Here is a 17,737-nt window from a genome sequence, read left to right on the forward strand (position 1 = left end):
AATAGCACTATAGAATTCTTCCCCTCCCCACACATCATACCACAACATTATTAAAGGCCTATTTACAGGAATTCCTTTTACCAAGAAAAAAATTACAAGTCATATTAAAAAGCAAAAAAACACAGTTTGAAGAGACCGAGCAAGCATCAGAGCCAGACATGGCAGGGATGATGGAATTATCAGACCAGGAATTTAAAATAACTAAGATTAGGGCCGGCCGAGTGGCTCAGTTGGTTAAGAGCTCACTCAAGAGTTTGAGCTCTGAGCAACAGCGGTTCGAGTCCAGCCCGAGCTGAGCAGCCGCTGAGCTGCCAACAGGTAGCAGGATGGCTCAGCTAAAAACCAAAAACAAAACAAAACAAAAGATAAAATAACTAAGATTAATATACTAAGGGGTCTAATGGATAACTAAAACAAAATGCAAAAACAGATGAGCAATTTAAGAAAACAGATGAAAATCCTAAGAAAAAAACAAAAAGAAATGCTAGAGATAAAAAAATACTGTAATGGAAATGAAGCATGCCTTGATGGGCTTATTAGTAGACTGGAGACTGCTGAGGAAAGAGTCTTTGAGGTGAGGATATAGCAATAAAATCCTCAAAACTATAGAGAAAATAAAACACTGAAAAAAACAGAATATTTAAGGACTATGTGACAACTACAAACAGTATGATATACACATAATAGTAATACCAGAAAAAAGAAGAGAGAAAGAAACTGAAGAAATATTTGAGACAATGATGACTGCGAATTTCTCCAAATTAATGACAGACACCAAACCACAGATCCATGGAGCTCAAAAAACACCAACCTGGATAAATGCCAAAAAAAAAAAAAAAGTAAAATTATGCATATCACTTTCAAATTAGAGAAAACTCAAAGATAAATAAAATCCTGCCAGAAAAAGGCAGGGGCAGATGGAGGGAGGGATCTTATTTACAGAGGAACAAAGATGAGAATTACATCCTGCTTGTCACATCATGCAAGAAAGAGAGCAAAATATTTAAGCGTTGAGGAAAAAAAGCCAAAAAAACACCAACCTAAAATTCTATACGCTGTAAAATTACCATATTTCCCCATGTATAAGACGCTCCCATGTATAAGACGCACCTTAATTTTGGGGCCCGAAATTTGAAAAAAAGTATTACATAAAGTTATTGAACTCAAGTTTTATTCATCATAAAATTCACACAACTCCTCATCACTTGCGGGAAATGCAAGTAAAAAAAAATCTACAACCACTGTATAAGACGCACCCAGTTTTTAGACCCCAAATTTTTCGAAAAACAGTGTTTTATACATGGGGAAATATGGTATTCTTCAAAAGTGAAGGATAATTAAAGACTTTTCAGTCAAACAAAAATTGAGGGAATTTGTTGCCAATAGACCTGCCTTGAGAGAAATGTTACAAGTTCTTTAGAGAGCAGGAAAATAATATATGTCAGAGACTCAGATCTACCTAAAGAAAGGAAGAGCACCGAAGAAGGAATAAGTGACAGTAAAATAAAAACTTTCTTCTTATTCTTTTTTTTTTTAAAGATTTTATTGGGGAATTGGGGGAGGGACACAGACGAGTTGCTGTCCTTTTGTTCTTTGTTCTTCAGTCTAGTTGTGGAGGACGTCGCTTCACTGGCCCATATTGGTATTATCATTGTGGTCTTCCCGGGTGAAGCAGTCTCTCGCCGGCCATTGGACGGCAGCTCATGGCGGCTCACGGGGCAGCTCACGCTGGATGCCAGCCACTCACGGTAGCTCAAGGCAGCCCACAGCAGCCTACACCATCGCCGGGGACTCAAGGCAGCCCAGCTCCAGGTTGAGCTGTTGTTCAGCATCTTAGCTGTAGAGGGCGCAGCATCACTGGCCCACGTGTGGGATCCAAACCAGGGCCCTGCTACTCAGAGCTGGCGTCCCAAGTCAACTCTTAACCAACGCACCACTCCGCTGACCCCTCTTCTTACTCTTAATTGATCTAACAGATAACAATTTATAAAATAATAACAGCAACAATGTATCTGATTGTATGCTTGTGTTTATATCTTATACATGTATATACATATGTTTATATATACATATATATATATATGTGAAATGAATTACAGAAATGGTACAAGGGATGGGAGGAAGGAATCAGGATTATCTGTTACTAGAAGGTACACCATCTGTGAAGTGGTATAGTGTTATTTGAAAGTGGACTTCAATTAGTTCTAAATTTATATTGCAGTATCTAAGGAAACCTCTAAAAAAAGTTTAAAAAGAAGTATAACTGATATATTAAGAAAGGAGAAAAAACTGAATTATATAAAATGAAGGATTAAAACCAAAAAAGGAAGAAAAAGGGTGGAAAACAAAAATAAGAGCAAAAAACAAGGGCAACAAATAGAAAACAGTGATAAATATAATAGATATTAATCCAACTATGACTTTGAATGTCAATGGTCTAAATGCACCAATTAAAAGACAGAGATAAGCCCCACACATCACAGGCGAGAAGAGCAAGGAAGCGATAAGAAAACCTTGAGCCAGAAGTCATGACAGCCAAACCCAAGCTCTGCTACTTTTGTGGTAGGGGCAGGATGGAGTCGATCCGCTGGCTGCTGGCTGCAGCTGGAGTGGAGTTTGAAGAAGAATTTATTGAAACAAGAGAGCAATATGAGAAGTTAATGACGGATGGACGCCTGCTTTTTAACCAGGTGCCCCTGGTTGAAATTGATGGAATGAGGCTGACAGACTAAAGCCATCCTCGGCTACCTTGCTGCCAAGTACAACTTGTATGGGAGGGACCTGAATGAGACCGCCAGGATCAACATGTATACTGATGGCACTCAGGACCTCATGATGATCATCATCCAGGCTGTGTTCAAACCTCCACGAGAAGAAGAGGAGGGCTTTGCTTTAGCCGTGACGAAACCAAAAACCCATTACTTCCCCGTCTTTGAAAAGATTTTGAAACAGCATGGAGGTGATTTTCTCGTTGGAAACAAATTCAGTTGGGCAGACATACAACTGTTAGAAGCTATTTTATTTATTTTTTTTAATTTTTTTTTTTTAGCTGAGCCATCCTGCTACCTGTTGGCAGCTCAGCAGCTGCTCAGCTCGGCTGGACTCGAACCGCAGTTGCTCAGAGCTCAAACTCTTGAGCGAGCTCTTAACCAACTGAGCCACTCAGCCGGCCCTAGAAGCTATTTTAATGACCGAAGAAATCAATGCTTCTGTTCTGACTTCCCTCTGCTAAAGGCATTTAAAACAAGAATCAGCAACATCCCTACAATTAAGAAGTTCCTGCTACCTGGGCGTCAGAGGAAGCCACCCCCGGATAGCCACTATGTGGAAGTAGTCAGGAATGTTCTGCAGTTCTAATGGCAGCGGGTCTTAACGTTGGCCAACAGGCATGATCCAATCGCAGCATCAGCATGTACTGATCAAGGCCAACCATAGCTTCTAGATGTAAAGTGCCTGCAAATCACAAAACCATACTACCATGCAAGCAAATGTCAATAAATGCTATATAAAACCAAAAAAAAAAAGACAGATAAAAATGCAATTAAAAGACAGAGATAAAAATGCACCGATTAAAAGACAGAGTGGATCAAAAAACACAACTCAATTATATGTAGTCTACAAGAAATCCACTTTAAATATAAAGACACATATAAATTAAAAGTAAATGGAGAAAAATATACCATTCTAACACTAATCAAAAGAAAGCTGGAGTAGCTATATTAATTTCAGACAGAGCAGAATTCAAAGTAAGGGAAGTTATCAGGGATAATGAAGGACATTACATAATGATAAAGGGGACAATTCTCCAAGAAGACATAACAATCCTTAACATATATGCACCTAAAAACAGAGTGTCAAACTATATGAGGCCAAAACAGACAGAATTGCAAGAAATAAATGAACCCACTATCACAGGTGAAGAATTCAACATTCCTCCCTCAGAAATGGACGGATCAGAAAGAAGAAAATCAGTAAGGATATAGTTGAATACTCTAATACCATCAGTCAATTGGATATAATGGACACCTATAAAGTACTTCATCCAACAACAGCACAATATACATTCTTCTCAAGCTCACATAAAACATTCACTAAGACAGACCACAGTCTGAGCCATAAACCACATCTTAAATTTAAAATAATAAAAGTCATACAATGTCTGCTCTCAGACCAAAGAAATCAAACTAGAAACCAACAGAAACATACGCAGAAAATCCCAAAATATGTAAAAATTGAACAACATACTTCTAAATAACACATGGGTCAAAGAACTCTCAAGAGAAATTTTAAAATATTTTTAATTAAATGAAAATAAAAGAACAACTTATCAAAATTTGTGGGATGTGGTAAAAGTGGTGCTTAGGGAGAAATTTATATAGCATTGAATGCAAATATTAGAAAGAAAAAAAGAAAGACCTAAAATTGATTATTTAAGTTTCACCTTAGAAAAGCAAAAAAAAGAAGACCGAATTAAAAACAAAGTAAGCAAAAATAAATAAATAATAAGAATCAGAGCAGGAATTAATTTCCAACAGGAAGTCAATAGAGAAAATCAATGAAACGAAAAGCTGGTTCTTTGAAAAAACTCAATAATATTGATAACCTTCTAGCCAGGCCAATTAAGAAAAAAAGAAAGAGGGTACAAATTACTAATATCAGAAATGAAAGAAAAGACATCACTATAGATCTCATGGAAATCAAAAGGTTAATAAAGGAATACTATGAAAAACTCTATGCTCACAAATTTACCTGAAAGACGCAATTTGCCAAAACTCATGAAAGAAGAAAAAGATGATCTGAATGGGTTTATATCTATTAAAGAAGTTTAATCAGTACTTAATAACCTTCCAAAATTAAAGCACCAGGCCCAGATGAGTTCACTGGTTTATTCCACCAAACACACTTATTTTTTTAAAGTTTAAGTTGCATTATATATATATATATATATATATACACACACACACACACATATATATATATATATATATATATATATATATATATATATATATATATATATTTAAAGATTTTCATTTGGGAATTGGGGGGAACAGACAAGCTGCTGTCCTTTTGCTCTTCAGTCTAGCTGTGGAGGACGTCGCCTCACTGGCCCAACTTGGCACCATCATTGCGCTCTTTCCGGGCGAGGCAGACCAGTCGCCGGCTTCTGGACAGCCGCTCACTGTGGCTGCTGGCCACACACGGTAGCCCACGGCAATCCACTGCAGCAGGGGCTGCGGCCCACGCCATCACCGGTGACTCCAGGCAGCCCAGCTCCAGGTTGAGCTGTTGTTCAGCATCTTAGCTGTAGAGGGCAGTGTCACTGGCCCTCATATGTGGGATCCGAACCGGGGTCCTCCAGCGTCCCAAGTCAGCTCCCAACCAACGCGCCACTGAGCCGGCCCTCCACCAAACATTTAAGGAAGAAATTATACCAATTCTCTACCATCTCTTTCAGGAGATAGAAGCAGAGGGAGTACTTTCTAACTCATTCTATGAGGGCAATATTACCCTAATACCAAAACCAGACAAAAATATTATAAGAAAAGAAAACTACAGATCATTAGCTTTCATAATCACCGGTGCAAAAATCCTCAACAAAATATTGGCAAATAAAATCCAACAATATATAAAAAGTTTATACCATGTGACCATGTGGGATTTAATTAAGTATGCAAGGCTGGTTCTACTTTCGAATATCAATTAATATGATCAATTACAACAACAGGCTAAAATAGAAAAATCACATGATCACATTAATGCATGCAGAAAAACATTAATCTAACACCCATTAATGGTAAAAATTCTCAGTAAATTAGGTATAAAAGGAACTTTCTCAATTTATTAAAAGACTATCTAGAAAAAACCCGCAATTAACACTATACTATTAGTGAGAAAAATCCCACTAAAATGTGTTACAAGGCAAACATGTCTCCTCTCACCATTCCTTTCCAACACAGCACTGGAAGTCCTTGCTAATGAAACAAGGAAAGAAAAGGTATATATTGAGAAAGAAGACATAAAACATTTTGTTCACAGATGACATGATCACCTATGTAGAAAATCAGAAAAATAAATTTTAAAAAATCCCGGAACTAATAATTGATTATGGCATGGTTGCAGGATACAAGGTTAATATACAAAAGTCAAATGCTTTCCCGTATACCCACAATGAAGTGAAATATGAAACTGAAAACACAGTCTCATTTATATTATCCCCCAAAATGAAATACTTAGATATAAATAAATCTAACAAAGTATAAATAAGTCTAACAAAATACATACAAGACCTATATGAGGAAATCTATAATACTCTGATGAACAAAATAAAAAAAGAAAAACTAAATAAATGGAAAGCTATTCCATTTTCAAGGATAGGACAGCTCAAAATTATCAAGATATCAATTCTCCCTAACTTGATTTATAGAATCAATGCAATTTGAATCAAAATCCCAGCAAGTTATTTTATGATATTGACAAACTGATTCTAAAGTTTATATAAAGAGACAAAAGACGCAGAGTAGCCAACAGAATATTTAAGAAAAAGAACAAAGTTGGAAGACTATCTGACTTCAAGGCATACTATAAAGCTACAGCAATGAAGATGATGTGGTATTGGAAAAAGAATAGACAGATCAATAGGACAAAATAGAAAACCCAGAAATACACCCACATAAATATAGTCAAACGATCTTTGACAAAGGACCAAAGGCAATAAAATGGAGGAAAGGTAATTTCTCCAACAAATGGTGCTGAAACAACTGAACAACCACATGGACAATATATGACACCGTTCAACAAAATTAACTCAAAATGGATCATGGAGCTAAATGTCAAACACAAAACTATAAAACTCCTAGAAGATAACATAGGAGAAGACCTAGATGACTTTGGGTATGGCAATGACTTATTATTATTATTATTATTATTATTATATTTTATTGGGGAACTGCGGAAGGGGAACAGTGTTGGGGAATTGGGGAAGGGGAACAGTCAAGTTGTTTTCCTTCAATCTTAGTTGTGGAGGACACAGCTAGCTCAGCAACAAGTCCAGTCACCATCCAGCCAAGTGGCTGTCAGCAGCTTGCGGCCACTGAGCTCAAGGTGCCATGTTCAATCTTATTTGCAGGTGGGTGTAGCCCACCATCTCATGTGGGAGTTGAACTGGCAACCTTGTTGTTAGGAGCACGTGCTCTCACCAGCTGAACCATCCTGCCAACTGTCAGCAGCTCAGTGGCAGCTCAGCTCGGGCTCAGCTCACTGGCCCATGTAGGAATCAAACCGGCAACCCTGTTGTTCAGAGCTCTGAGCCATTTGGCCGGCCCAGCAATGACTTTTAGATATAAGACCAAAGACACAATCCATGAAAAAAGTAACTGATAAGCTGGACTTCATTAAAATTAATTTTTTTTTACTCTGGAAAAGACAGTATCAAGAGAATTAGAACACAAGTTACATAGTAGAAAAGAATATTTGCAAAAAACTCATCTGAAAGGACTATTATTCAAACTATGCAAAAACTCTTAAAACTCAACAATGAGAAAACAAACAACCTGATTTAAAAAATGGGCCCAAGGGCTGGCCAGGTGGCTCAGTTGGTGGCCCAGCTCTGAGCAACAGGGATGCCGGTTTGATTCCCGCATGGGCCAGTGAGCTGCGCCTGATATGAGCTGCCAACGGGCAGCCGATGGCTCAGCTGGTGAGAGCGCATGCTCTTAACAACAAGGCTGCTGGTTTGACTCCCTCATGGGATGGAGGGCTCACACCCCTGCAACTAGATTGAGAGGCGGCTGGACTTGGAGCTGAGCTTGTGCCCTGCACAACTAAGACTGAAGGACAACAACTTGACTTGAAGCTGACGCGTCCTGGAAAAACACAATATTCCCCTTCCTCAATTCCCCAATAAAATCTTAAAAAAAAAAAAAAGGCCCAAGACCATAAGAGACACCTCCCTCACAAAAAGAAGTTATACAGGTGGCAGATAAGCATATGAAAAGAAGCTCCACATCATACATCATCAGAGAAATATAAATTAAAATAACAATAATATACCACTACACCCTATTAGAATGCCCAACTTCTAGAATACTGACAACACCAAATGCTACCATGCATGTGGGGCAATAGGAACCCTCATTCATTGCTGGTGAGGATGCAAAATGGTACAGTCATTTTAGAAGAGAATTTGGCAGTTTCTTAACACACCAAATGTACTCTTAGTGTACAATCCAGCAGTTCTGCTCCTTGGTATTCAACCCAAAGAAGTTGAAAACTTATGTCCACCCCAAAACCTATACATGGGTGTTTTATAGTAGCTTTTTTTCATAACTGCCAAAAACTGGAGGCAACCAAGATGTCAGTAGGTATATGGATAAACTGTGGTACATCCATACAATGAAAGATTAATAAGCACTAAAAAAAAAAGAGCTATCAAGCCATGAGAAGACATAAAAGAAACTTAAGTGCATACTAAGTGAAAGAAGCCAACCTGAAAAGGCTACATACTATATAATTCCAACTTCATGACATTCTAGAAAAGGCAAAAGTACAGAGATAATAAAAAGGTCAGTGGTTACCAGGGCTGAGAGAGAGCAGTGAAGATAAACAGGCAGAGCACAAGGGATTTTTTTAGGGCAGTGAAAATATTCTGTATGATATTATAATAATGAAGATACGTCATTATACATTTGTCTAAACTCACAGAATGTACACCACCAAGAGTGTACGCTAATGTGAACTGTAGAGTTTGGGTGATTGTCATGCGTCAATGTTGCTTCATCCTTGGTAACAAATACACTATCCTGGTGAGGAAGTCCAGAATGGGGAAGGCTATGCAGATGGAGGGGGCAGGAAAATCTCTGTACCTTGTTCTTAATTTTTCTGTGAACCTAAAACTGCACTAAAAAAATAGTCTTAAAAAATAAAATTGTAAAAAACGATTAAAAAAATGAATAAAGTTCCCTGTATATCCCTCTGTTCCTCGTCCCATTTTCCTTACTTTCTCCCCAGAGCTAATGCTATTTTGAATTTGATCATTATTATAATGCATATATTTATATTTTTATTACATATTTACATAATTAGAACAATATATAGTATAGCCTATCATGTTCTTAGACTTTAAATATAGTATCATACAGTATGTATCTTTCTGCAACTAACTTTTCCATGTAATATTTTTCAGAATTATCTGTATTTGTAAATTTATTAATTTAAATATTGTGTAGTAGTCTACTTAATAGTTTATTCATTTTTCCATTGAAAGAAAGGTTGTTTTCACTGTTTCACTATTATAAACAATAGTACAATAAAAATATTTATACATACATGCTGAGTTTCTCTAGGGTATAATCTTATAAGAGAAATTATAAGATCATAAAATTTACAGTTTTAACCTCAAAGATAAATTTGATAAAACTGAGTAAAGTGGTTGAATCATTTCATCCTCCTAGAATCAGAATACAAAAGTTTCTGCTCTCACCCAACACTGAGTTGTGTCTTAGATTTTGCCAATTTCATGGTTGAGAAATAGAGTCTTGTTTAATTTTAATTTCCCTAACTAGTTCATCCTCCAAAGAGACTACATCTTTTCACATTTATTGGATGTTCTTTGAGTTACCAATTCACAGTCTTTATTTTTTCAATTGAGTTATTTATCTTTTTTCTTATTGAATTATACCTTTTAAATATATCATAAGTGACATTTTCCCCTTAAAATTGTATTATTTTTTTAATTTGAAACAACCTGAAACATATAGAAAATTTGAAAGCCTAGTAAAAAAATTGCCTTCCCTGAATCATTTGTGAATAAGTTACTGACATGATACCCCATAACCCTTGAATGCTTTAATGTTATTTCCAAAACACAAGGACAGTCTACTATATAATATCAATATCAGGAACAAGATCAGAAAATTAATATTGCCAATGTAATGTTTTAAAAAGTAAAAATAATGGTGATTACTCTTTTAAAAATAATAAGAATTGATTCTTAGGATTTCCAAATTAAATCACAGTATCCACTCTCATCAGATGATAATAGAGCTTTAACACTATTCTTTCAACAAAACGGTGTACATTAGGATTGACAGCATGTGAATAACTGCTTTCATTTCCCCCCCCTATTTCTTACAACACAACAGGGATGAGATTAAACTGCTTCTAGAAATTTAAACATTAAATCAAACTTTCTGAGAATAATTGCTGGGAAAAGCTGAGAGTGAAATCTCCTCTAGCAGTTTCTTTCAAAACTCTCCTAGAATAGTCTTAATACAGACCTAATGAGAGGCTAGCACTAACCTTTAAAAATCTGTTTAAAATCTAAGATTCTTCTACCTCTTTTTCATCTAGTGCAACTTATTTATGAATAATATACAGTATGTTACAAAGTTATGTTTATATAGCAAATATAAAAATAATAATGGCTGCAAATAATTTTTTAGTATTAGCCATATATCAAGAATTCTGTTATTGGGCTGGGCGAGTGGCACGTTGGTTAAGAGTTGGCTTGGGACGCCAGCTCTGAGCAGCAGGGCTCCGGTTCGGATCCCACATGAGGGCCAGTGGTTCTGTGCCCTCTACAGCTAAGAAGGTGAACGACAGCTCTACCTGGAGCTGGGCTGCTGTGAGTCACCTGCGACAGCGCAGACTGCAGTGGGGCTGGCTGGCAGCTGGCATGCGCTTTCATGAGCTGCCGTCAGCCACCGTGAGCAGCCGTCCAATGGCCGGGGAGCGACTGCCTCTCCTGGGTAGAGCACAATGATAATATCAACATGGGCCAGTGAAGCCACGTCCTCCACAACTAGACTGAAGAACAAAAGGACAGCAACTTGTCTGTTCCCCTTCCCTGATTCCCCAACGCTATTCCCTCCCCCAATTCCCCAATAAAATCTTAAGAAAAAAATAATAATTCTGTTATTAATTCTACATGTGTGATTTCATTTATTCTTTAGGACAATTCTATGATGATTAGAGTACCTTCTTTAATAGAAAAATGGAAAGAAAAAAATTAGAAACAGTACATGTAGACAACACTTTGGGGAATTTTTCTGAAGAAATAAAATGGGGTAGTAAAGCTGAAGAAAGAAATAGAGTCAAGATAGATTTGCTTGGCTGTTTCCAAGCAGAAGACACAAGAGCAGGATTACACGTGATGGAAAGACTCATAGAAACTGAGAAACTGACGATGTGGCCGAGAGAGCGGGTCTGCTAAAGCAGTGCCATTGAGTGATGGGATCTGGTGCACGAGTGGAGTCCTTGGTCTTTGCTAGGAGCAAATCCAGTTCATCGATATTCACAGGAGGGAAGAAAGAATAGAGGAGAGAAATGCAGAGTTGGGGTTGCTTACATAAGTGAGAGGGGCACATAACGTGCAGCCTCTCCTCTCTATGAAGTGTGCTATGTATGTGGGCGTCCTCAGCTGTGCACTCGGCAGGAAAGGCGTGCAGACTGCTGATGGAGGACCACTCCTCTCCACCTTGACCCCCACTTTTCTTTAGCAGTTTTCTTCAGATTTTGCTATAGTTGTAATGTTCCCAATGGTTATCAGTTTCTATCTCCACAGTTCGTTGTTATTACTCTTAAATACCAGGATCATCATAAGGAAAAGCCCCAGAAAGCTAAGGTAGAGATGGCATTTCCTTAAAAAATATTCTGTCTCAATAAAAAGAACATGTGAGGATAAGGATTTTAGAGAAAAAAAATAAGTTTTTTTTTCTTGCATCTGTTTCCTCTGAACTAAATGAAGCCACAGTTTACAGACTTTTATCTATAAGTTCTGAATATACCAATTGGCCAGTTCAACTCACTGATTAGGCAAAAATGTTATAAATAAGTTCTGAAACATAATTTCTTCTCTCATTTTCTGTCTACTAAAAAATGAGTCATTAAATTGCTTTGATACTTGAGTGTTTCACATACTATTCAAAGAACTTCTCAGTTATAAATAAATAAAGAAGCTAAATATAAACCATATCATACCTCGCACAGCTGACTGGGAAGGCTGAGTCAAAACTTTGATATCCAAAGCACTGCTGATACTTTCTTCTAAAGCACAACAATATCCATCCACGACTCCGGTAATGGTGGCCTTCAAAGTTCCAAGATTATGGAAAACCTGAAGAGCTGTTCCGACTTGTGTTGGGTTCTTTAAAAAGGTGGGAGTGCGTAGTATAGGAATAGATATAAAAAGGAAAAATTAAAAACAATGCAAATCTATAATTTTTACTCGTATTTGAGCAGTTGCTATAATATTTATAAATTATCACAGATAAGAACAAAGCAAAGCTTTTCGAACAAATATTTTTTGTCATAGTTTCATAAAAGACAAAGTTGAATATTATGTACACAATTACCACCTTTCCTTTTTCCTCCTCCTATAAGGGATAAGCTCAGAAGTCTGTTATATTACCAGAACTTATTTAAAATTTACCACCAGTCTCTACGGAAAGAGACATGCTGGAACTAACAACAACCCTACATTTATTTAGAGAATAAACAAATGAATTCTGCATAGTTAACTGAGGGCAATACCATGCAGACTGATACCTACTTTTCATTATATTTTACTCATTCATTCTAACTACAAAGAATTGTAGTATTTACTATGTGTCTGTCTTGGTTTTTAGATGCTGGAAATACAGCACCTACAAAACCAAGTCCCTGCCCTCAATGAAGCTTGTATTTACTGAGAAATGTATAAAAAGTAAATATAACAGACTATCAGGTTGTGACAAATGCTATGAAAAAAATGAAGCAAGGAATAAGAATAGAGAATGATGGGAATTATTATAGAGTCAGAGGATACATCTCTGAGGTGATATTTAAACAGAGACCTGCATTTAATGGAGGGAGTCTAAGGAGAAAATAGGGAAATATGGATCTGAGCAGAGGTGTCAACAAAAGTGCTGAGGTAGAAATGTGCCTAGTAGCTAATGAAACAGCAAGGAGGCCTTGATAGTGGCTGGAGCAGAGTGACTGAAGCAGAGGGAGGTAAGTGAGAAGGTCGGGAGCAGGAACGCTACCTAAGAGATTAGGTCCATAGTGAAATAAATAGTTGGATTTGTCACTAGGTAAATGACTGAATTATCAAGCCAGAATCTAGTACATCAACATATATTTCCAGGCCCAAATAGCTGACATTCCTGTTTCATTTAAGATTCAGTGTCTGTTATTAGAGGCACATAATTAAAAAGTTAAATTATTTCTTTATTTTCTTGACTGTTAAGTTTATAAAATAAGCCTAAAGGTTACTTCTGAATTTTGCTGGTGTTAGTAATAGTACACACTGCAGATACACACACACAAACACACACAGGCAAAGTAGAGTCCACTAAAGAAAACATCAGGAAACATGGCTGATGAGTAATAATACCCATTTATTTATATATGTATATTAACCAGCAACCTTGGTGTCATTAGCACCATGCTCTAACCAACTAAGCTAAACGGCCACCCCCTATTTTTTTTAATTAAACAAGAAGCAGCAGCAAATGGATAGTTTTAAATTTAATATGGCTATAATAGTGTTTAATATACTGTCAATTCTCTCTCAGTACTAACAAAGAAAATGGGATGAAATGAGGTATTTCATATAAAATTATTAACTGAAAATATGTGGCTTAATGCTCTGCTTTGGTTCTTGTTAGTTCCATTCTATCCAGCATGATTTTTTTTTTTTACTTTTTAATAGACACAAGAATTAAAATTAGGCAGCTATAGAGAAATTTCCTTTATCACTATTCAAGTGTCTATATAATCCAGAAAAGTATTATCTAAGCAATTTCAAAGAATATTTCACCTTATAAAACTAGAATATTGATATATTCTGTAAAATTATACTTATTGCCTTTACTATCTTCAAAGGATTTGAAAAGCACAGCTTCTCAACATATGGTTGGGTTTCAGTGTTATCAGATGAATGTATACTGTAAGTGATGTGTACATCAAATGAAAAACACTGAAAGTCATATTTCACTTAAAACATTTCACTAAAATGGACCAATTTTCAAATTTCCCATTCTAAAAGTTATTAACTTCCCCAAACTTTTCAAAACAGAAACATATACAGGTCATTATTAAAGAAGCATCTAATATAGTAATGTTTATAATTTATAATACTAACTCTAGCTGTAATTTTAAGCTTGCCAATTAAACATGACCACTTTTTCAATTAATGCCAGTTAATCACATTCATTGCTTGACATAAATGTATCATTTGTTAGTTGGCAAACTACAAAAAAAGATTATTTGAAATAAAATTTTAATATACAGAGTGTGCAAATTATGTAAGCACAGCTTTATAAATTACCACAAAGTGAAGACATCTATATAACTAACACCTAGACAGTGAAACCAAATATTATCAGCACCTCTGAATCTTGTGTGGCTTCCCCATGTACACTCTCCGTGTATTACGACTAGCATAACTTCTAACACCATTGATCAGTTTTACCTGTTTTTGAATTTTACATAAATAGAACCATAAAGTAAGTATCACTTTGCGTCTGGTTGTTTTTAGTCAATATCTTATTTGTAAAATTCATCCATGTTGTTGCAGGTGGCAATAGCTGATTCATTGTCAGTGCTATCGACTATTACAGTGTAGAAATTTACACCTTAGTTTATCAATTCCACTGTTGATGTACATTTATTTCCATTTTTTCAGGTGTTTTAAATAATGCTGTCATGAATACTCTAGTGAATGGCTTTTAGTGAACATATAGGAGTATTCATACGCATTTCTGCTGGGTAAGAGCAAAATTGCTGGGTCATACGGTATTTGTATGCTCAGTGTATGTAGATATGCTGATTTTCCAGTCATCACACCAATTTATACCCCCACCGGTAATGTGAAAGTTGTGGAGTGCTCCACAAGCTTGCCAAAATTTAGGATTTCAGTCTCTCCAATTTTAGCAATTCTTTGGAGTGAGCATTGTCATTTTCATTTATTTTTTTGTAATGAGAAGTTATCCCTTCTTGCATGTTAATTATCCATCTGGAAACCTTCTTTTGTGAAGTGCATATGAGTATTCACCTCCTTTGCCCATTTTTCTCATTGGTTATTTCTGTATTTTACACATGTATAGAAGTTGTTTACAGGTTTTGGGTATAATTGCTTTGAAGATCATATGTATCACAAATATGCTGCCCTACTCTTAAGAAGTCTTTTTAGAGAAGTTCCTAATTTGAATGTAGTCCATTTTATTAACCTTATTTGCTATGATTAGCATTTTCAGTATCCTGTTAAAAAAAATTTTCCCATTCCACATTCCTGAAGATGCTGTTTAATCATGAAGTTACACTCCACAAACTCTATTTGTTTACTTTTCATATTGAGATATATATCCGCTTGAAATCAGTTTCTGTATAATGTGAGACAAGAGGCCATGATCAGTATTTCTCTATATGACTATCCAATTGACAGCACAATTTACTTGCAAAAACAAGCCAGCAAATGAAAATCTCCCCAACCCCTGCTTTCAGAAGCAACCTTTGCAATAAATCAAGTTTTCATTTATATGTGTTGGTTTCTGGACCTTCAATTCTGTACAATTTGTGTGTCCTTACAGAAATTTACCTGTGTAAATTATTTGAGCTTCAAAGTTAAGTTCTAAAGGTCCTCCACCTCTGTTCTTCAAATTGGTATAGGCTCTTATTGATTCATAGTACTTCCAGAAACATTTTATAATGGGCTTAACAATTTTCATTGGGAAAAAGAGCTACTGGAATGTTGAGATTGTATGAAAGCTATAGATAAAATTAGAAAGAATGAAGGCTTTATAATAAATACTGAGCACTCTAATCGATGAATATGGTATTTCTCTTCCTTTACTCAGGTCTTCTTTAATTTCTCTTAATGTTATAGTTTCTGTGATGAGGTCTTATCTATCTTTAATGTGAATTATTCCTACACATTTGCTGTTTTCTGATATTGTAAATGGTAATTAAAAATTTCTTTCTGTGTTTTTGTTGCTGGTATATTAAAAATACAATTGGTTTCTATATATTGAATTTCAGCAAACTTTCAAAATTCAGTTATTAATTCTAATAGGTTATCTGTAGATTATTCATGTTATCTATGAATAATTTTTATTTCTTCCTTTCTAATCCTCTACATTTCACTGCTTTTTTTTTTTTAAAGATTTTTTTTTATTGGGGTATTGGGGGGATGGGAACAGTGCTGGGGAATTGGGTGAAGGGGAACAGACAAGTTGCTGTTGTTTTGGTTCTTCAGTCTAGTTGTGGAGGATGTTGCTTCACTGGCCCAAGTTGTCACCATCATTGCGCTCTTCCCTGGCGAGGCAGATCAGTCGCCGGCTTCTGGACGGCCGCTCACAGCGGCTGCTGGCCGCTCACGCTGGCTGCTGGCTACACATGGTAGCTCATGGCAACCCACTGCCACAGGGGCAGCCTACGCCGTCGCCGGCGACCCACGGCAGCCCAGCTCCAGGTTGAGCTGTTGTTCAGCATCCTAGCTGCAGAGGGCAGTGTCACCGGCCCTCATATGTGGGATCCGAACCGGGGACCTCTGGCGTCCCAAGCCAGTTCTTAACCATCGCGCCACTTGGCCGGCCCTTCACTGCTTTTTTTTATGACTCAGATTAGGATCTTCAGTATGTTGCTCAGTAAAAGTGATGAATGGTGTTCTTGTGTCATCTCTAATCTCTGGTAGAAAGCCTTAAATATTTCACACTGAGATTTTTGGAGATAACCTTTATCAAATTAAGGAAGTTCTATTCTTAGTCTGCTAAGAGGATTTTTAATCATAGATTAAAGATGAATTTTATTAAGTGCTTTTTCTGAACGTTGAGATTATCAATTTTTCCCTTTATTGAAGAAATTACATTGTACTTCTGGACCAAAGCCATCTTGGTCATGATGAATTATCCTTTTTAGATATCCCTGACTTATATTTGCTCATACTTAGTAATTTTTGCATTGATTTTCAAGAGAGACAACTAATAATTTTCCTTCCTTATAATATCCTTATTTTGATGTCAAGTTTATACTGGCCTCATCAAATAGTCAGTTAAGCATTCCTTCTTTATCAGTTCTTGGAGTTTATATATATAATATTGGTTTATTTATTAAATGTTTGGATGAATTCACCAGTGAAGTTACCTGTCCTTGGGAGTTCTCTTTGAGGGAAGGTATTTAATGATAAATTCAATTTGTCAAAAGTACTAACCAAATTTTCTAATTTTCCTAGTACTATTTTGGTTAAGTTGTTTTTCTAGGGATTTCTCAATTTCATCTAAATTTCCAAATCTTTGGTATAATTATATCTAATATCCTCTTATTAATTTTTCAGTTTCTGTTGGATCTGTATTAGGTCACATTTTTCATTCTTAATATTATTAACTTGTGCCTCTTTAAAAAATTTTTTTTCCTACCTTCATCAGTGTTTTTCTTTTTTTTTTCTTTTTTTAAGATTTTTATTGGGGAATTGGTGGGATGGGAACAGTGCTGGGGAATTGGGGGGAAGGGAACAGACAAGTTGGTGTTGTTTTGTTCTTCAGTCTAGTTGTGGAGGACCTTGCTTCACTGGCCCAAGTTGGCACCATCATTGCGCTCTTCCCGAGCGAGGCAGATCAGTCACCGGCTTCTGGACGGCCGCTCACTGCGGCTGCTGGCCGCTCACACTGGCTGCTGGCTGCTGGCTACACGGTAGCCCATGGCAACCCACTGCCACAGGGGCTGCAGCCTACGCCGCCGTTGCAGGCGACTCATGGCAGCC

General features: G+C 36.6%; 1 protein-coding gene and 1 pseudogene across 1 annotated transcript in view; one reads left to right on the plus strand and one right to left on the minus strand.

Annotated features, from left to right (window-relative positions):
* COG5 (component of oligomeric golgi complex 5) overlaps positions 1–17,737 on the minus strand; it is a 191,061-nt gene that overhangs the window by 136,365 nt on the left and 36,959 nt on the right. Inside the window, exon 3 of the mRNA XM_019631601.1 lies at positions 11,980–12,145. Coding sequence (XP_019487146.1) covers positions 11,980–12,145 — 166 coding nt within the window. The remainder of the gene's footprint in view (positions 1–11,979; positions 12,146–17,737) is intronic.
* LOC109375973 (glutathione S-transferase alpha-4-like) lies at positions 2,529–3,404 on the plus strand (annotated as a pseudogene).

Source organism: Hipposideros armiger, unplaced genomic scaffold, assembly GCF_001890085.2.
Source record: "Hipposideros armiger isolate ML-2016 unplaced genomic scaffold, ASM189008v1 scaffold_1017, whole genome shotgun sequence".
Classification (NCBI taxonomy): Eukaryota; Metazoa; Chordata; class Mammalia; order Chiroptera; family Hipposideridae; genus Hipposideros; species Hipposideros armiger.